This window comes from Macrotis lagotis, chromosome 2 (genome assembly GCF_037893015.1).
Source record: "Macrotis lagotis isolate mMagLag1 chromosome 2, bilby.v1.9.chrom.fasta, whole genome shotgun sequence".
NCBI lineage: Eukaryota > Metazoa > Chordata > Mammalia > Peramelemorphia > Peramelidae > Macrotis > Macrotis lagotis.
Window position 1 is genome coordinate 148,876,083 of NC_133659.1, and position 20,643 is coordinate 148,896,725.

The window sequence follows — 20,643 nt, forward strand, 5'->3', positions numbered from 1 at the left end:
CCCAGTTTTCTCCCTTATAAGAATTGCTTCTATGTGTGTCTTATTTCTCCTGGGCTGACTTTTAAATCCATGGGATCAGACTTCTCTTTTCTCTGAGCTCAATGATGAAACATTAGAATAGGATCTTCAATTTAGAGCTAGACCTTACTTGAAGGCATTATTAAAAATATGCACAAAATAATTACAGTTCATTTTACTAGAAAAATACTGCTATCTTGCTGAGCACCATTAGACTGGAACAAAAAAAGCAGAGCAGAACATCAAAACACAATTGGGTAAAGAGAAATATCATCACTGATTAGAATTCCAGAAGATATATTTTCTTTCTTTCAAGAGGAATTTAGTTTAGTTCATGTTGTACAACAGCTATTTTATGATATAAAAACAGTAGACTGTACACTCTTTGAGGACAAGTATTATCATTTTTAATTTTTCTGTGTTTTATACAATGTCTTGCCTGTGGTAGACACATAAATATCTGCAAGATTAATTTGTTGAATTAATGCTCATTTTAACAATGGTACAGTCATTTTACTAGTAGAAATAGTTTATCCATAGTATAGTTATCCATATAACATGAAGTTATTGAGTCACTATATATATATCATATCTTCTAACTGCTTCGGTTGGCTCTACCCCAAGGCTCTAATCTGAAACTCTTCTTTTTCTACATTACTTTTCCTCTTTCTGACCTCATCAGCTTAAAAAGGCTTAATTATCATCTCTATGAAGATGCCCCCCCCCACATCTAAATCTCTATTCCTAGTCTTTCTCTTGAGTTCCAATCCTGCATCTCTAACTACCTTTGAATGCTTCAAATTGAATATTCTGGAGATATTTCAAACACAACACCTCCAAAAGAGAATTCGTTATCTATTTATTCAAATCCATCCCTCTTCCAAATTCTGCCATCTCTATCAAGGGCACCATCATCTTTCCAGGTTCTAATGTCATTTACTCCATATATCCAATCAGTAACTAAATCCTGTCATATTTTCCTCTATATCTCTCACATCTGTTTCTTTCTGTTCTCTCACACAGCCATTACCTTAGTACAGGGCTTCGTGACCTCTCACTGGAACTAGTGCAAAAGCCTCCTAATTGTCCTTTTTTCCTAAAGTATAATTCTGACCAGGTCATTTCCTTGCTCAAAATTTTCAGCATTTCTTTGTGACCTCTAGGATCAAATATAAATTCCTCTGTTTAGCATTTATTTAGCATTTATTCCTTCACAACCTGGTCCCAATATACCTTTCCAGTTTTATCACATATTACTCCCCTTTAAGTTCAAGGTCCAAATAAACTGGCCTTCTTACTCTTCCTCATACATAGTGCTCTATCTCCTCCTTCCCCTGTGCCTTTGTTCCAGTTGTCTCCCCATGCCTAGTAAATACTTTCTTCTCCTCCACCTCTTAGTTTCTACAGGTCTCAGATCAAGTGCCACCTTCCACATCAGAGATTCTTAGCATTTTCCCCCCCTTATGTCTCTTATATCATGAGTCCCTGAAGCAGTCTGAGTTAGCCTATGGACTCACTCCTCAGAATAATATTTTGAATGCACAAAATAAACTACAAAGCATTGTAAAGAAAATCAATTATATTGAAATGAAAATATATTATTTTCCATTCATCTGTATGGATTCCCTGAAATCTATTGACCCCTGCCTTGAATCCAAGGACCCTCTGTTATTATTCTACATGAAGCTTTTCTTGATCTCCAAGTATCAGGCCTCTCTCTCTTTTTAAATTACCTTGTTTTTAATTTTGTTGTATTAAGGATATTATTATATGTGTAAAGGGGGACAAGTATGTGGAAACCTAACTGTAGTTGACTCAGAAGGGGCAACATGATTGGCAGAAAACCAGCCATGCCCCTAAGAGCTAATAAAAGGTTGAATTCCTAGCTTTACAAAAATTTTGAATTGGAGCCTATAGAAGAGAATGCCAGGGGAAAGAGGATGGAATTTCTTTTACCTTTCCTTCCATGTTGGCCATATGGCTTTGAAGGGAGACTATTTGAGTAATAGGAGATACTACATCCAGCAAAGAAGCTGAGACACACATTCCAGACTGATATGTACATGTCCGTGTAAAGAGTTGCTAAAGAGAAAAGCAGATTCAAGAAATAGGGCTTGTGGTAATAGGCAAAGGAATTGGTCTGGGGAGAAGATCTGTGAACCTAACTAAGCAACTTGCCTAACAATGACTCTAAACTCCAGAGAAGCTGATTGAGGACTTCACAAAGAAAGGAAGGCCTTCCATGCCGTGCAGTAACAGAAGTTGTGAGTTGCCTTTGCCAATAATAATAATCCTATTACCAATGATAATACTACTACTAATAATAACAGAATTTATAAAGTGCCTACTAGATATCAGACACTGTGCTAAATGTTTTTCAAATTTTGTCCAATTGATCCTTACAAGAACCCTGAAAGGTTGGTGCTAAGATTAATCCAATTTTACAGATGCAGAAACTGAGGCAGACAAAGATTAAGTGACGTTTCCAGAGTCACATAGCAAGTAGCTAAGGCTGAATTTGAACTCTGGTCTTCCTGACTCATCCTACATCCTATACCCTAAAGCTTAGCCTATGGATGCTGCCTGCATTTGTGGTAAAGTGTGATTTATTTTTTTAGGGAAGGAGAATGTTTTGTGACTACTGTTCTTCCTATGCCATTTAAGGCATTTTCCTAAGAGCTAAATGAATCTCCTGACCAGGGGTTAACAGAAAGCATATTAGTTTTCTTTTGCTAACCAGATTGAAGCAAGCTCCATGGAGTAATTAGAGCTTGGTGAGACATAGAAAATGCCAAAACCATCAACCGTAGCCCAGGCCATTGTCAATCATCTTGACTTTTATCTTGCCACTGAACTTCAATGACTCTGGAAGAAAGTGATGCTGGCAACTGTGTGCAACTGTCTCACTTTAAATCCAATTCACTGGCAAATCAGTCCTCTTTGAAAAGAAAAGGGGGCAGCTAGGCACAGTGAATAGAGCACCAGCCCTGGAATCAGTAAGACCTGAGTTCAAATCCGACCTCAGACATTTAATACTTACTTAGCTGTGTGACCTTGGGCAAGTCACTTAACCCCACTGCCTTGCAAAGAAAGAAAAGGAAGAACAAACAACAAATTGTAAGCTCCTCCAGGGCAGGTACCATTTCATTTTTGTCTTTTCTTTCTCTCTCCCTCCCACTCCCACTTTCTAGCACTACATAACCTTAATAAAATAAATGCCTACTGGATTGACTGGATTGAGATTACCTAGTGTTTCATAGTAAGTGGTGGAAACTGGACTCAAGGTCAAGTATCCTGACCTCAAAAATATAGGATTTTTTCCCATATCAACCTTTCAAAGCTCCCTCTTACAGCTATAAAGTAAGGATAATAACAATAGACATTTATATAATCACTTTTTTTTTTTTTAGTTTTTGCAAGGCAATGGGGTTAAGTGGCATGCCCAAGACCACACAGCTAGGTCATTATTACGTGTCTGAGGTCGGATTTGAACTCAGGTCCTCCTGACTCCAGGGCCAGCGCTCTATCCACTGTGCCACCTAACTGCCCCTATATATCACTTTTAAGGTTTGTAAAATTCTTCCCTCACAACAACCCTATTATAGGTAGTAAAAATATCCTTACAATAAAATGAGGCACAAACATTATTATTATCCTCCTTTTTAAAGATGGGAAATTGAGAACCTAAAAAGTTAAATGATTTATCTCTAACCATGTGTGTGTGAGTTGAAATTTGAATCCTGGTCTCCTGACTCTAAGTTCAATGCTCTACCTGCTCTGAATATGACACTATTAGATCATGAAATTTAGAACTAGAAGGAATATTTAAAGATCGGCTTCATTTTACAACTGAAGAAACTAAGGTCTAGGCATGTAAAGTGCCTTGACCAAGGAAACATACAGTAAGTACATAACAGAGCCATGGCATCACACCTGTGCTGCCTCAAAAATAATTGTACCACCTACCTCACATGGCTTTTGTAAGAAAGCACTTTGTGAACCTTAGAGTACTGTATAAATGTGAGCTATTATTACCATTATTATGTGAGCTATTATAATCATGATTATTGGTGTTACCTCCTTTTTCATCTTGTAAAAATGAAAATGTGACTTTTGTCAAAGCACTTAAGAGTTTAGTTGACAGGAATAGATAGTCATTATTTGTACTGCACATCTAAGAATTTCAAATCACTTAAAGACCTCCATAGATCATCAAACTCCTTCCCTGACTCAATTTTACAGACAAAATATGAAGCAGGGCAAAGGAAAGGGATTTTATTCAAAATCAAAAGTGAAATTAAGATTGAAAATCCAGGTCCCTCTAACTTCATAAAGGAAAAATCTTTCCCTAGACCATTCTCATTTTGGCAGAGGTTTTACAAGAGTCTATTTTTAACTAGTACTCTGGAATATAAAATTATACATTGTTGATAACATGAAGATCTCTGTTTTTCTTTAGTTTAACTCACAGACATGAGAATTTTATATCATATGAAGTTCTTCCTTCAAAACTCTCTGGAATTCCAGCTCAAAAGATTTTGCATGATCTATACTGTATTCTGGTAACTAACTGGTTCAGAAAATTTATTCAGCTAAATTCCTGGTATAGATACTTCTTTTGGATGATGAATTGTTCTGTTATATTTTCTGATAATAACTATGAAGTACAAAAATGGATTCGAGTTTTCTACCTTAATTTCTCTATTTTGTCTTTGGTAAGTAGTCTCATTTATTGACTTGGATTATATCCAGAATTTGGCTACAGAGATTATTAAATGACATAGTTATACATGTAAAACCTATATCAGAGTGTTTATTGTCAAAGGGAAAGCAGAGGGAAGGAAGGGAAGGAGAAAAAAATGTGGAACTCCAAATTTTACAAAAAATTGAATACTGGGGCGGTTGGATGGTGCAGTGGATAGAGTGCTGGCCCTGGAATCAGCAGTACCTGAGTTCAAATCCAGCCTCAGACACGTAATAATGACCTAGCTGTGTGGCCTTGGGCAAGCCACTTAACCCCATCCCCTTACAAAAACCTAAAAAAAAAAAAAATTGAATGCTGAAAACTGCCTCTGCGTGTAATTGGGAAAATAAATTTATTTTTTTTTTTTATTCAAAAAAGATTGTTAAATGGGAGATAGCATTTGGGGAGAAGAATTTTCCTTGACTGCTAATTTCTTGTGAGTTACTTTTTTTCTTTTCAATGTTAACTGTCACATTGGGAGTTGTGTAGCTGGAAATGTAGTGATCAAAGCTGAAATTCTACAACCAATTAATTGATTTTAAGAGTTTCAAACTGTAACTTTTAATGGAATTAGGCACAGAGGTTGATTTACCCTTGGAAACAGAGAACTTCAATTTGTATTAGGTTAAATTCCTGACTAAACTGTTTCTGATCTGAAGCAGTATGATTTAGTGTTTAGAATTATGAAAATGAACTCAGTCAGAAAGACCTTGGTCTTACCACTGCTTCAGAGACTTACTAGTGTAGGACCTTGAAAAAGTCTTTTAACCTCTTTCAATCTGTTTCCTCATCTCAAAGATATTCACAGAGTTCTTGGGGGATCCAATGAGATAATGTATATAAAACATTTTGTAAATTTTAATGGTTTCACCAGCTCCTAAATCAATACTTGGTTAAAAGTAGGAAAGACCAATGTGCAGTTGTACATTATTTAAAGAAACTCAGATTAGACATATCAGAGTAGTGACTGTCTCCCACTTCTAACATCTGGAAATATCTCTTATAGATTTATATTCTTCTTTGGATTCCATGTCCTTTGAACTGCTCAAGGATTTTCTTGGTTTCCCCAAGTGTGTTATAAATATCTGTTCAACAGATCTTAACACGTAGGAGATGACATCAACTTTTGCTGGGCCTCTGAACTCTGCCTGTGGAAACTGGAAAAATTATAAATTATTAGGTTTCCAAAATATGTATTTTTGCACACATCCTTCCTTTCTGTTAAAAACTGGTACACTACAAAAGTAGAAAGATGCCTATCAGTAGCAATATTACAAAAGACAATGGTCAAACTTCTGAGGCTTAGATTTTATTCTTGATTCCACCTTTAACTTAACCTCTTAAGACTTCAGGTTTTCAATGTGGGAATAAGGATGATAATATATTAATATTAATTCTGGAATTTTATTTTAGAATTATTGCATGAAAACTATAAATACAAAACCATTTACTGTTTTTAACCTTTTACATTTCTTACAGAATTCTTCTCTTTCATTTTTCTCAACTGAATAATTACATTGCACCTTCCTGATATTTAATGTGTGTGCATTTTAAGCAACCAATTAACGAAAAGAAATTTAGCATTTTCTTTTTTTCCCCTAAAATTTAATTGTGGTTAGTTTACTCCTTTCTCTCTCTCTCTTTCTCTCTCTACCACTTAGCTGCCAAAATCTTTAAATGTTACCTGACCACCCCCCTTCCCCAAAGACCTTCTGTAACTCCCCATTGCTTCCAGGATAACATCCAAATTCCTTTGTTGATCAGGAATTGTTTAATCATTTAAAACACAGTGTAGTTACAACCTAGCTTTCCAGAGTAATTTCACTTCATTCTTCTCCATTTACTCTAACATTCAATCACACAAGCTGTTTCCAATATTTGATATTGCATCTCCCATCTTTGGCTTTTGAACAGGCTGTCTACCATTCCTGAAATGGATTCTCTCCTCATTGCAGCCTCTGCTAATGTTTGGCTCAAGAACTACTCCCTGACCTTGATCCGTACCTGATTTCACTGGCTATCAATAATGTCCAGCAATACCTCCTCAATTACCTTTTATATATTTATTTACTCATTTGTATCACTTCATAGGGAACCTATGATATTGCACCCCTCAATCTCCTCCCCCCCTCCCATAGAAGGTAAGTTGCTTGAGGTCACAAACTGTTTTCATTTTGTTTTTCTTTTCCTATTGCCTAGCATAGCACCTAATACAGAATAAGGGAATGAATACTTGAATAAATTTTAGTGAGTTTTGTGTATGGTATATCCTCAATATCACAGACAGTGCCTTATTTGTTATAGAAGCTTAATAAATGTTCATTGAATTGGACTAAATTGCATAAGGAAACTCCACATCAAACTGAGAAATTAATCCAGAAGAGTGAGTTTCATCATACTGTTTTTCAAAAAGTCAATAAAAGAGTTCCATATAAAGTATGTCTGGCATCAAATGATTATTGAATCCTTTCCAGTTCTCCTACAAATTTTCTTGCAAACTGAGCTAGTGTGTGACCTCAATCTCTCCTTTGTCTGTATTTTTCACTCAGGTTTTTTAAATTCTGACACAGTAGGCAGTCAGCCTACATCATGACCCCAAATTTTACTATAAATGCAAGCTTGTAAATATGTTTACACCTAAGTTTATGATTAACAGGGAATGTACATAATATATAGATGATTAAGAGCTCCTTCAACTTTATTTGGTTTGCTTCTCAGACCCTCCACAGAGAATTTACTTCATATTCAGAGATCTCTTTAATTATCTGTGAGATTTCTATGCATGAGAGAGATAGTCTATAAAGAAAGATCTCATGGAACAGAATATATTTCCAAAAGTATACATTTGCAATTTTGAAAACAAATAGGAATGATAATATATACTGATGTTATTTAATTTGGGCTATTTCATCACTCAGAAGTTTATATGAGCACTTTTTTAAAAAAATAATTTTGAATTTGTCTCAGATTATACTACAATGTTTCTCAAACTTTTACTGAAACATGGTGAACCCAGAGTAGAGGCCACAGGAAATCCAATAACTGCTTTTAGAGTTGTGTTCCCACCCACTCTCCACCTCCAAATTATCCCCAGAGACACAATTTTGTAAGCTTTAGTTTGCAAACTCATACCAGGAACTGCATTTTCAAAATGAATGTTGTGATTCCACATCTGGATTTGAGGTGAAATCAATGAACTCAGTGTAGTCACCAGAGTGGTATCTCCCCAAACTATTAATGAAATCACACTTTTCTTCCTCCTAAAAGAGTGCTGCATCCAGCACAGTAATAAGGAAATAGGGTAATATTCAATAGCCGTGTGCATCTTCATGTCAGTACTGCTGAACTCCATTAGGTGTCCTCTACATGTAACTATTATCTGTATACTGTACTCCAATGTCGTTGTCTGGAGGAGTTTGGGGGGAGGGGTTGTTGTGGACTCAATTTGGTTTAAAAAGATTTTTGCTTCACAGAATGAAAACTTCAAAATTGTCATTTAGGCAAGCCAATCATGCTATCTTGAAGCTTCAACCATCAGTTTTTGCTCCCTTTTCTTGTTTTCCATCTCCTTTCTCCTCCACCCAAGCTTTTTTTTTTTGCCAGCAATTATTTAAATAGCTTTCCTAGCTCCACCAATATGATTTTATAAAAAGAACCATAGAAATCAGATCTGGAAAAGTCCTGATTGCTTCATCTAGTCCATGCAGCATTGTTCCCCATAATATATTTTCCTAGGGCTTAGGAAAAATTGCAGTTTCTGTGTTGCAGTTAAAATCCATCTACAACTGGCAGGTTTGCTCTCTCTGCCTTTTCTCCTCCGCCTTATAAAAGTTGCCTATGTGTGTCCATACATGTCAAACTGCAATCAGCTTTGCACCCTTGACTGCAAGGGGCAAATACTATAATAATTTTCCTTTTGAGAAGACCTGGAGGCTTGAGCAAGAAGGGAGAGGACTACGTGACTAAACCGTCCAAACTTCCTCTTTCATAAGTTGTCACATGACGAAGTACAATTACAATTCCTGCCTTGTCTCTCTGAATTGCAGACGCATTGCCTCACCCTAGAAACCCTGCTTCTGTTTGTGTGTGTGTGTGTGTGTGTGTGTGTGTGTGTGTGTGTGTGTGTGTGTGTGTGTGTGTGGAGGAGGCAGCAATAGCTGTTTCTGCAGCCGATTTGGAAGCCAGCCAACTTCAGTCTGAGGAGAGAGAGAGAGAGAGAGAGAGAGAGAGAGAGGGCGGTGGGTGGAAGACAAAAACAAAGGTCTGTTTACTTAGTATACATTGATAAACCTGCTTCACAGCAGCATAAAAGCTCTGGCGGCTGGAAAGACCTTTGATACAGTATAAGGAAAGGCTCAGCAGCAAGGTTTAACCCTCTTATATCCGGAACCTTTTATGGCAGAGCAACAGAACGCCAAAATAGTTTCCCCGCCCCCCCCCCCCCATTTTAAAACCATCCTTTCATCAAGGAAGTTACAACAAAACAGAGTCGGTGTTAGATAGGCAAAGTAAAATGCAAAAGGAAATGCTTACTTGAAAAGAAAACAGCTCTTTTGAGATTTTTAATATCTTGAATTCATTTTTGGTTATTTCATTTTTTTTTCTGTTTTAAGGTGTGAATGCTTAGGAGTTTGGACCATGGTTTTATGTAAGTTAACAAAAGCATGCTTTTTAAGAGTCGAATTTTATTTCACTCACCACTCAATAACCACCTAGTAAAGATATTGCAGGTAAGTTGAGGAAGCCTGTGTTCTATGGGCTGTGGAACCTCCACAAAGCTACTAGAGTGTGATCCTCGTCTGATGTGGTAGGGAAAGAGAATTCCACTGACGTGTCCCCTTGCCCCACTCTTTGGGGAGAAATATCCCAAGGGGAATGGCTATTACCAGTCACAACTGTAAAGAGGAGTAACCCAACCAGTTTGCAGTAGACTAGGTCAAGGAGGGTTACACTGTGCCCCAGCTTGCACTGGAGTGGGAAGTGGAGCGGTTATATCCTCCCTGTTTATTATAGGGTGAGGCTGGGATTTGGGATGAGGAAAGGGAGATCCAACAATATGCTTGGGGGAGGCTTTTGAGTTATTAGTAGCACCTTTTTTTTTTTTTGGAAATCCCTTATGTAGAGTTTAACATGTAGAAACATTTAGGCTTGGCATTGAAGCACCTCTGCAGTTTTCAGAACAGGTTTTTTCATGTGATTGAGGACTCCTCGCTGCTGCTTCTCTAAGGGTGTTTTTTTTCCCTCTTCCTTCTGGTGGATCCTTTCAAGTAACCTGGGCCTTCGGCAGAGCAACAACAAAAGAACGTCAGCAGGCTGCGGCCCCCTCCCGCTCCCTGCCCAACTGCTGCTGGGGAGCCTAATGTAATCATGACCCTGATCTTCCCACACTGAACCAGTTCATTCCAGTCTGAGGAAGCCGTCGGAACCCGGGTTCCCTGGGAGGAAAGGGGGCTACAAAATGGCAATCTAAAATTCTGAACCGAAGACAGCGCCGGCAAACACGATCCGAAAACGAGCACCCCCGAAATGTCGACCCATTCTGTACACACACTGGCTGTGGGGCTGCGCGCGGGCTTCGTGCCGGCCGGGTCGCGGCAAACACTGCGCCCCTGCCCCTGGGCCCAGCGCAGCGGCCCCTCCGAGGCCCGCCCGGGCCCGGCTCCGCTCGTCCCTAACTGCACGAAGCGGGGCCGGCCGGTCCGACGCCCGCGGCGGGCAGCCTCCGGCGGCGGGGCGGCCCCGGCGGCGCACGGCGAGCGCGGCTCCCGCCGCCTCGAGCCAAAGTGGAGCCGGGCCGAGGGAGGGGCCCGGGAGCCCGGGAGCGGCCGCCGGGGGCGGCGCCTGGCGCGGTGACGGAGGCGCTGGCTATAGCTGTCGCTGCCTCTCTCCAGCCCTGGAATGTGCATTTCGGTTAATGAGCCTGCGAGTGCCAATGGCATAGAGTCACGTCCCTGCCGAGCCTGCGCACTAGGCGGCCGAGGCACATGGGGCAGCGGCGGCCTGGGACCGCATGCCAACGTCACAGGCAGCTCCCTTCCCCCTCTCTAACCTACATAAAGCGGCGCCGCCGCCGCCGCCGCCGCGGGGAAGGCATGGCGGCCCGCGGGCCGGACGGGCTCCCCCTCCGCGCTGCCCCGGCCCCGAGGCGGGGAGGCTGCTACCCGGTGCCGGTCCGGCCCGAGCTCGGAGGAAGGCGCTGCGCCCCATGGCCGTGCTGCTCGGACGGCGTGCAGCCGCCGAGCTGGCGCGGAGCGAATAAATGTTGCCGTGCCGCCGGTGGCGCGAGGAAGGAGTTTTTAATGTCTTCCACTGGCACATTTTCCCCTTCCCACTCAACGCCAATGAGAAAAACCCAAAAGTATATCAACGTGGGCATCTGTGTTTTAAAGTCATGTTTCATGTTCCCAAATCAGGTGAAAAGTGCAAATAATTTATGCCAATGCAACCCGGAACGCATTCGTGTTTATAATGCACGCTTCTTGGAGGTTTTGAACCCCTGTTACAGTTCAAGTGTCATGCATAAGTTTAAAACGCGGTCCTGGAAACCCTTCAAAACATAAACAAAACGGCCCCCAGATAGGATTAACAGACGCCAAAGTGGCAAAGCCGGGGGGGGGGCTGGCATTGCCCCTTGAGCGCTAGGTGGGCCAAAGGGAGCTAGAAAACGTCCCAGTTTGGTGTGTCCGTAGAGCCCGGTGGGGGAGCCAGGGGAAGGGGTGTTGCTGGGGGGGGGGGGGGAGTGAAGGAAAAGAAAAACAACAACATTTGCATCCCATTCGCCTGGAAAGCCTTTCTGCTCCTCCCCATCGCTGCCCTCCCCCTTCCACGGCTGCTGACGAGCGGCGCTCCGAGCCAGGAGCTGGTTCTTCTTGCAGCTCTTGTTATCTTGGCAGAAGTTCAATGAGCGCGGCGCTGGGAGGGAGAGAGCGAGAGGAAAAAAAAAGAGGAAAAAAAGAGAGACAGCGAGAGAGAGCGAGAGAGCGAAAGGAGGGGGCCCTAGCGCGCAGGCGCCTTCCGAGGCTGTCGAAGAATCGAGTCTGTAGAAGTGGAGCGGCGGCGGCGGCGGCGGCGGCAGCAGCGGAGGCAGCGGCGGCAGCGGCGGGAGCTGGGCCGGGGCTGGGCGGCGACGCCGGCGGCCGCGGGCAGCGGGAGGCGGCGGGGGCCCGGGAGCCGCGCCGCGCCGCGCACTAGCCGCACGCTGCCCCCGCCGGCCCGGTGCGGCATGCGGCGCCGCTCGGGCTAGCTCCTCGGCGGCGCCCCGCACCCCTCCGGGCTCCGGGACCTCGCGGCTGCGCCCCTCCGGGCTCCGGGACCTCGCGGCTGCGCCCCCCGGCGCGGGGGGGGGGCCCTGCTGCCGCCTCGGCTGCGCCCTCCTCCCCGCCCCCCGCCCCTCGCCGGCCCGGGGCCCCAGGCTTCCCGGGCTCTGCCTCCGCGGCCGCCGCGGGGTTGGAGGGGGGCGCGGGCGCGCGCCGGGTCGGCGGGGGGCGGCGGCGCCCCCTCCTCCAGCGGCACCTCCGCCTCCGCCCGCGCCTCGGACATGTCGACCGCGGCCGTGGCGGTGGCGGCCGCGTCCCGGCGCCAGTCGTGCTACCTGTGTGACCTGCCCCGCATGCCCTGGGCCATGATCTGGGACTTCACGGAGCCCGTGTGCAGAGGCTGCGTCAACTACGAGGGCGCCGACCGGGTGGAGTTCGTCATCGAGACGGCGCGCCAGCTCAAGCGGGCGCACGGCTGCTTCCCCGAGGGCCGCTCCCCGCCCGGCGCGGCCGCCGCGTCCAAGCCGCCGCCGCTGTCCACCAAGGACCTGCTCCTGCAGCAGCCGCCGCCGCCGCTGGGCCACGGCGCGGCCGAGGCGGCCTCGCGGGCCCCGCAGGCCCTGGACCGCTACCCGCTGGCGCCCGCCGCCGCCGCCGCCGCCGCGGCCGGCTCGGCCGAGCGGGCGCCCCCGAGGCTGGGCTCCGAGTACGGCCCGGGCCGCCAGCCCGCCGGGGGCCCCGCCACGCCGCAGCCGCCGCCGCCGCAGCCGCCGCCGCCGCCGCCCGTGAACGGCATCCTGGTGCCCAACGGCTTCTCCAAGCTGGAGGAGCCGCCCGAGCTCAACCGCCAGAGCCCCAACCCGCGGCGCGGCCACGCCGTGCCGCCCACCCTGGTGCCGCTGATGAACGGCTCGGCCGCGCCGCTGCCCGCGGCCCTCAGCCTCAGCGGCCGCGCCGCCGCCGCCTCCCTGGCCGCCATCTCCGGCAGCGGCGGCTCCGCCCTGGGCCCCGCGCAGCCCGCCGAGCTGGGCGGCCACAAGCGGCCGGGCTCCGTGCCGGGCGGCGGCGGCGGCGGCGGCGGCGGCGCGGGCGCGGGCGCCGAGCACGAGCCCCGGGACGCGGCCAAGGAGAAGCAGCCCCCCGCGGCCCACCGGGGCCCCGCGGACGGCCTGGCCGCCTCGGCCGCCGGCGCGGTGTCGGGCGCGGCCGAGCTCGGCGGGGAGGGAGGGGGCAAGGGCCGCGGGCCCGGGGAGCAGGACTGGGTGAACAAGCCCAAGACGGTGCGCGACACGCTGCTGGCGCTGCACCAGCACGGCCACTCGGGGCCCTTCGAGAGCAAGTTCAAGAAGGAGCCGGCCCTGGCCCCCGGCAGGATGCTGGGCTTCGAGGCCAACGGCGCCAACGGCGCCAACGGGGCCAAAGCAGGTAGGCCGCACCTGGCGGGCGGGGGGGGGCTCACACACTGGCGGGGCTTCCCACCTTGAACCTGTGCAGCGGACGTGCCGCTAGCCGTCAGGTGCGCTGCCCACTTTGGTGCACTGCTCACCCCAGTGCGCTGCCCACCTTGGTGCACTGCCCACCCCGGTGCGCTGCCCACCTTGGTGCACTGACCACCCCGGTGCACTGACCACCCCGGTGCGTTGCCCACTTTGGTGCACTGCTCACCCCGGTGCACTGCCCACTTTGGTGCACTGCCCACCCCGGTGCGCTGCCCACTTTGGTGCACTGCTCACCCCGGTGCACTGCCCACTTTGGTGCGCTGCCCACCCCGGTGCACTGCCCACTTTGGTGCACTGCTCACCCCGGTGCACTGCCCACTTTGGTGCACTGCTCACCCCGATGCACTGCCCACCCCGGTGCGCACACTTGAGTGATTTAATAACGCCTTGGAGAGACAAGCTGCCACCCAGCTGCCTGGGCTGATATGTCATTTTACTTATTTAAATGCACGCCCTCCCCCCCCCTCATACCCCTTCTGCATACTCTAGAAGCACATGTCCTGTGGAGTACAATTGAGTTTTGCATTAGGGAGCTTCAAGTGTGAGGTGTTAACCAACTCCGACTTGAAGAATCCTTCCACATGTATACTGACTGTTTCCTCTCCTTCCCCCCCTTTATTTTCTTTGTCTTCCTAGTTGCTCGTACAGCTAGGAAACGGAAGCCTTCCCCAGAACCAGAAGGTGAAGTCGGTCCACCCAAGATCAATGGAGAGGCCCAGTCGTGGTTGACGACCCAAGCAGAGGGAATGAAGATCCCCATGACTCCTGCGCCATTTGTGTCTCCACCACCACCCACTGTCTCACCTCATTCCAACCGGACCACACCGCCAGAAGCGGCCCAGAACGGCCAGTCCCCCATGGCAGCTCTGATCTTAGTAGCAGACAATGCAGGGGGCAATCACGCCTCCAAAGATGCCAACCAAGTTCACTCCACTACCAGGAGGAATAGCAACAGTCCACCTTCTCCATCCTCTATGAACCAAAGAAGGCTGGGTCCCAGAGAAGTGGGGAGCCAGGGATCCAGCACAGGGGGACTGGAGCCAGTACACCCCACCAGCCTCCCGGACTCCTCTCTGGCCGCCAGTGCCCCGCTGTGTTGCACCCTGTGCCACGAGCGTCTCGAGGACACCCACTTCGTGCAGTGCCCTTCAGTTCCTTCCCACAAGTTTTGCTTTCCTTGCTCCAGACAAAGCATCAAACAGCAGGGAGCTAGTGGAGAGGTCTATTGTCCCAGTGGGGAGAAATGCCCCCTGGTGGGTTCCAACGTCCCTTGGGCCTTTATGCAGGGGGAAATTGCGACCATTCTTGCTGGAGATGTGAAAGTGAAAAAAGAAAGAGACTCGTGACTTTTCCAGTTTCAGAAAAACCCAATGATCATCCTTATCTAAAACTGCTTGAATTGTGTATATATCTCTCTCTATATATATATCCAAGACAAGGGAAATGTAGACTTCATAAACATGGCTGTATAATTTTGATTTTTTTTTTTGAATACATTGTGTTTCTATATTTTTTTTTTTGACGACAAAAGGTATGTACTTATAGAGGCATTTTCCTCTTTTGTTAACGTTATTAGCAGATCTTTGTGCTTTATTATCCTGGTGACAGTTACTGTTTAATGTAGGCTGTGACTTGCGCTGCTTTTTTAGAGCACTTGGCAAACCAGAAATGCTTCTAGCTGTATTTGTATGCACTTGTTTTAAAAAGAAAAAAAAGCCAAATACATTTTCTGACATTGTAAGATCGCCTTACTGTCTGTTATTCCTTATTCTTGGCCCCTTTCTTTAATCATAAAGGAGGCAGAATGATTGAGAAGGAAAGCAAATGGAAAGAAGATGGTTAAGTGGGGATATCACTATAGGAAATTATAAAGGGGCTCACATCAAAATATTGTCCTTGTATAGTAATAGAAAAGTAGACCAAAAGTCTGCTGAATTTCTCTCTACTTAAAAGTTCAGTTCTTGGGCCATAGGGTGACTTGTCTGAGAGGCGCTGCTGAGTTAGGGATTTCTAGGATTGTATTGCCTGTGGTGTGGTGGGTGTGTGTGTGTGTGTGTGTGAATGTGTGTGAGATTTGTGTGTCTGTGTGTGTTTGTTTGACATTTTTCTTGTTGGATTTTTGGGGTTTTTTTGAGGGGGGGGTTGGGGTTTTTGGTGTGTTTTAAAAAGATAAACTTGACCGCTGTTCACGTGATCAGTTGTAAGATTACAAAGCTGCATGCTTTAGTTGATTACATAATGTACAATTTCAGTGATGGAAGGCAATTATAATTGATTGTGGTGTATACAGCATGGCACTGCCATCTTTGAAAAAAGATCCTAGCTCTGCAGCGCCACTTTATATTTTTTTAAACAATGCCCTAGAAACTCATTTTTTGTTTTGTTTTGTTTTTTTTGTTGTTGTTTTTCCTTTGAGAGAAGTCACAAGAGAAGTTGTAGTATAGTGAACTTTGAAATTATTGGGGAGGGGGGGAAATCATCAGTTACCTATAGTATTGTTGCTATTGATGCTATCATTTACATCCTATTTCCAGTTAGTGGTAAATACAGTGTGGTACAATGACAGCAGCAACTGAGGTTCTGCCAGAATTGCCTCCAGGCATATCAGTGACAGCCCAAATGTGGGTGGAGGAAACCTGTAATTTCCTTCTTACATGTGTTTGAAACACACAGTGAATAAATAATATTGTTCTGAAAAGTGATCAAATAAAGTAGCGAAAATGAAAGAAATTAAGAATTTTACATAAGACATGCCCCATTTTAAAAACTATTTTTGGAAGCTTTTTGTAAATTGAATTTCTTTTGATCAGAATTTTGCATCAGTAAGTGATTTTTTTTGAAACCAATAAATCAGTTATTAGAAATAGTTGTCTTACATTGATACTGGGGGGAGGGGAAGGTGGGGAAGTGTATGCTAATATACATAATATTATCAGGAACAGTATTTCAAAATCTTCTTGTTCTAGTGTTTCAAAGTTGACCATAAAAAAAAAGATAGTCTCTCTTGAAGAACCCAAGTGTCTACTTAGGCACTTTTTTGTGTTCACATTCATACCTACACAATCATTTTTTGTTTTTGAAAAATACAAAAATTCTTTGGATTGTCTTCAGTTGATTTTTTTTTTTAATTCTGACATTTCTACAGACTTGGATAGATAGCATTTTTAAAAAACCCTGTGTCAAGTTGTTAACACTTGAAACATCAGTTACTGTACCAAGTAGAACATTTTTTTCTGTTTTAATGACTACACTTAACATTAATCCTGTCCAGATTCCTATTACATCCATATCATCATTATGGCAATATATACAGACTTGAATGATTAACCAATTTAAGTAATTTTTATGCTTTTTACAAAACAAGTATGTTTGACTGTCAATCCAGACCAGTCTCTTATGTAAACACAATGCAGAAACACAAATATAGGCAATTTTAAATGCACATAAACACAGCTGTAAAGAATTCTTTGGAACCATGTTGGTCTGTTGTTTAAATGTACATCTAGATACTTGATTAAAAAGTGAATTTTGGCTCACAGATGTTACAAGTTAGGCAGTCAGTTCACCCAATGTGTTGTAGCTATCTGTTGTTTTGCAGTCTTAATACAGAGGTTCCTACAGAAAATGAATAACAATCTTTTGCTGTTTAGATAAGACTTCATCAAGTTGTGGAACCAATAACTGAAGGTTTCTCTGGCCTGATGTTACATTGAAAGAGAGTTTGAGACTATTGCTTGCAAATGTCTCCTTGCAAAAAGGTCTTGAGTAGCATTTGTACAGGATTTCATGGAAGTCTTTTAGCTGGGCAGTAATGATGTCTTTGTTATTTTTCTGGCATTTGTTTATGTATTTAAAAGCCCAGGGATTGTTGGGACCTTGCTTGACCTTTTGTTGTACCTGATGACAGTGCAGAGGGAATTTCCACAGCTGGATGAGAAATGTTAGTGAACTACTATACCTAGACAGTATCAAATTTCCAATTCTAATTGCTCAGTAATGTTTTCAGCACTAATAACAAAATTTGGGGGGCCTAGGGGGAGTGTTGTACCTATTTCTTTATGCGCTAGCAGTTTCTTGAATTAAACATGTACCATCTCTAATGTGTCCTTCCATTAAACTTTATGACAATGTACAGATAGATGGCTTACAACTTTTTGTGATAAAACTTCCCTTGGCCAGGAAGTCTTTGAAAGGTGCCTCATTTTGTATCACCTTTTAACCCTTTGGGGTTTTTTTTTCATTTAGAGGGGAAAAAGTTGAAAGGGATACAATTGTTTTTTTCTTGTATTGGTAGTGATAACAAAAATGAGTGTGAATCTTTGATATCACCATTATAGCCTAAAGTTTCTCATTAGAATTTTACCCATACTGTCATTTGTCATATCAATAATTTTTTTTTAAATTAGCATTAAATAAAATGACGTTGGGAGCAATGACCATTTCTTGGTGCTTTTTGCTGGGGGGGGAGTACAATTCATAATCACTGCCTGCATTCACTGATTGTAAGGCAGTGGTAATATGCCACTAAAGGATATGGATTTTTATTTTTGTTTTGTTATCAGCATTGCAGGAAAAAATGATTGAATAAAGGACTTGAGGCAAAAAGGATACTATTACTACAAAAAGTAGTCAGGGAGAAAGACATCAGGAGAAAAATACTGGGGGAGGGGGGGAAATCCATGAACAAGGAAATATTTAGGTTGAACATTTGTTTATTTTTTCCAGTGTACAATAGTAGAATCCTTTGTTCCACAGCAGTAGGTTGGAGGTAAATGAGAAGTGATGAAACTGGTGGTAGGAATTAGGAGTAAGGAGCTTTACAGATATAAAAAACTATATATATATTTTTTGAAAGCTTTGTGAGAGAGCCAGGTTGTGTCATGAATTAAAGGCTCCCTCGACAAGGGAGAAGTGATTTTGGGAAGCTTCATAATAAAGTGAAAGACAAAAAGCCATGTCTCAGTTTCACTTTTGAAACCAGTGAATTTGTAAGTGAGGAAATTATGGAGAAAGGCTATCAATAAAGGTAGAAATTGATGCACATGCTTCTATAGCAACAAATTTTTCTAAAATATGCTTAGCCTTTCATTCTTTTACTTGATTTATGCCTTTAACTTAATGTATGTAACTGTTTTGAGGGTAAGCAAGTTCACATATAATATGTTTTAAATCAAAATCATGGCAACATCATATACTAATAATTACAAGGAACACGGTTTGAATGGAACAGTAATTTTGAGTTCCTTCATCAATCATATTTCACTATTAATAGAAGTTTGCAGAATGCAGACTATAATAGATGATAGTATTACTGAAATATAATGGACTCCTGCAGCAAAATTTGTTATTAGTAATAAGGTTTCTCCTCTCACTGGCTCAGTTTTTGTTTTTGTAGTTGTATAGTTTGTGTTTTGTTATTTATTAAATTAAAAAATTTTTAATGCAACTACCAGGAAAATCCAATTAAAAGTTGCAAAAGATACTCTTAAAAGTGACTGTTTTCAGGTCTTTCCACTTAAAAAAAAACCCCCAAGAACAAATTGATTGTTGATATGACAGCCTGCTCTAACCCCCCCCCCAAAATGGGGAAAAAATAGGAAAACTAAGGAAGTTCTTTTAATTCCTAGATTTTTATGTGCCCCCAGTTACTCGAAGTTGTTTTGCATATGATTTATAGATAGTTTTATTTGGTTAGTGAAGAGTAAAATGTTTCTCTTCCTGATTCCTAAGTGTATGCGTGGAATCATTCAGAAAAATGTTCACTTGCATGTAGGCCACTAGAAGTCCTGAGTCACCCTCATTTGCTTGCCTTTTGTTCATAGGGAGCAGTTTGAGAAGACACGCCTTTCCTCTGTCACAGACCAAGGTCACACTGCACCACAGATGAATGGAATACATGTTTACCCGATTCATTATCCAAGAATCTGGAGATATTGGGGGAGGGGTGGAGAATAGGGAAGACACTAGGATTAACTCTTTCTGTGCCATTGCTTGGACTTGTTAGAAGAGGTACTTACAACCAGATCAAAAATCAACAAGGAAATTGTCTTTTTTTTTAATGAATTATACAAATTCTCTGCTCCTGTGGCCTGTCATGCATTTTTTTTCCATCTCTCAACTTAGTAACACATCTCTCAAAAGTTCAGAAAGGCCAAAGAGAAGATGATACCCAAATGGGTCAGTTTGTAAACAATCCTAGTTCAAAGGTTTGGGGAGTGAGATTGAGTGGAGTTTGGGGATATCTCTGAGTTTCAGTTTTCCATTAACATAAATTTTGTACATAATTTTATTACACTGTATACCATTTGCATTATTAATACATCAGTCTTTGTACCATCTCTCATCCATTTTAGTTTAGTATAAACTAAAGCTGAAGAAATAATTTTAATCAGTCATTTTGTTTTCTAAAATAGTATCTATCATGTTGTTTTTAAAGTCCTTAAATAATTTACATACTTCAATCCAGATTTATATTTGTGTGCACTGTTTCTTTAAACATCTATGATGCCCTATGATTGGTACTTGATGTTTGTTGAACTGAATTCCTAATTATCTTCAAAGTATTTATTAAATGTTCACATCTAGGTATGGACCTAGAATGGATAATTTAATTTGAAAATATATGTGGAGATTGTGGAAATAAGTGGTTTCATCAAAGAGGATTACTATAACATAAAAATTATAAATGCAATGTGCTAAATACATTTGTTTTTATGGAGAAGTAAAGTTTCAGACCTTAGAGCAAAAATGTGTGATATAATACATGAATCTGTTTAGAATCATCATCACCATTTCTTTAATTATTTGTATAAGTAAAATTTGTTCTAAAAAGAAAACTTATTCCATTGCAATTGCTCAACAGTATAAAAGATTATTTCATAGGAAAATGCAAAGTATTCTTGTCACTTCTAAAATTTGCTCAGAACAAAGACAGTGGCCCATTAAAAGTCTTTTAAAACCATTATGTACTCACTAAGTATCTATGTATGTGTATATATATATATATATATATATATACGCATATATATACACATATATATACACACTATATATAGTATGTAATTTTTACTTTTTAAAAAAAGTATAAGTCTTTTTTGCATAGCCTGAGGGTACAAGTAAAAGAAAT

The 20,643-nt window shown here is 43.2% G+C and overlaps 1 protein-coding gene and 1 long non-coding RNA gene across 2 annotated transcripts; one reads left to right on the plus strand and one right to left on the minus strand.

The window, feature by feature from the left end:
- Nucleotides 1–9,851: 9,851 nt before the first annotated feature.
- Nucleotides 9,852–12,643, minus strand: LOC141513290 (uncharacterized). Its single transcript, XR_012475757.1, has 2 exons — nt 12,354–12,643; nt 9,852–10,040 (listed from the first exon to the last, which is right to left on the minus strand). It is a non-coding gene; the product is annotated as an uncharacterized LOC141513290 (long non-coding RNA).
- IRF2BP2 (interferon regulatory factor 2 binding protein 2) lies at nt 12,215–15,258 on the plus strand. The gene is made up of 2 exons (XM_074222984.1): nt 12,215–13,443; nt 14,154–15,258. Exons 1-2 carry the CDS (start codon nt 12,300–12,302, stop codon nt 14,861–14,863), a joined length of 1,854 nt encoding a protein of 617 aa, XP_074079085.1. The 5' UTR covers nt 12,215–12,299; the 3' UTR covers nt 14,864–15,258.
- The last annotated feature ends 5,385 nt before the right edge of the window (nt 15,259–20,643 follow it).

Coding starts and splice junctions, on each gene's coding strand:
- IRF2BP2 (XM_074222984.1), top strand. CDS start 12,300: ATGTCGACCGCGGCCGTGGCGGTGGCGGCCGCGTCCCGGCGCCAGTCG. Junction 13,444..14,153: donor CGCCAACGGGGCCAAAGCAG/GTAGGCCGCACC, acceptor TTGTCTTCCTAG/TTGCTCGTACAGCTAGGAAA.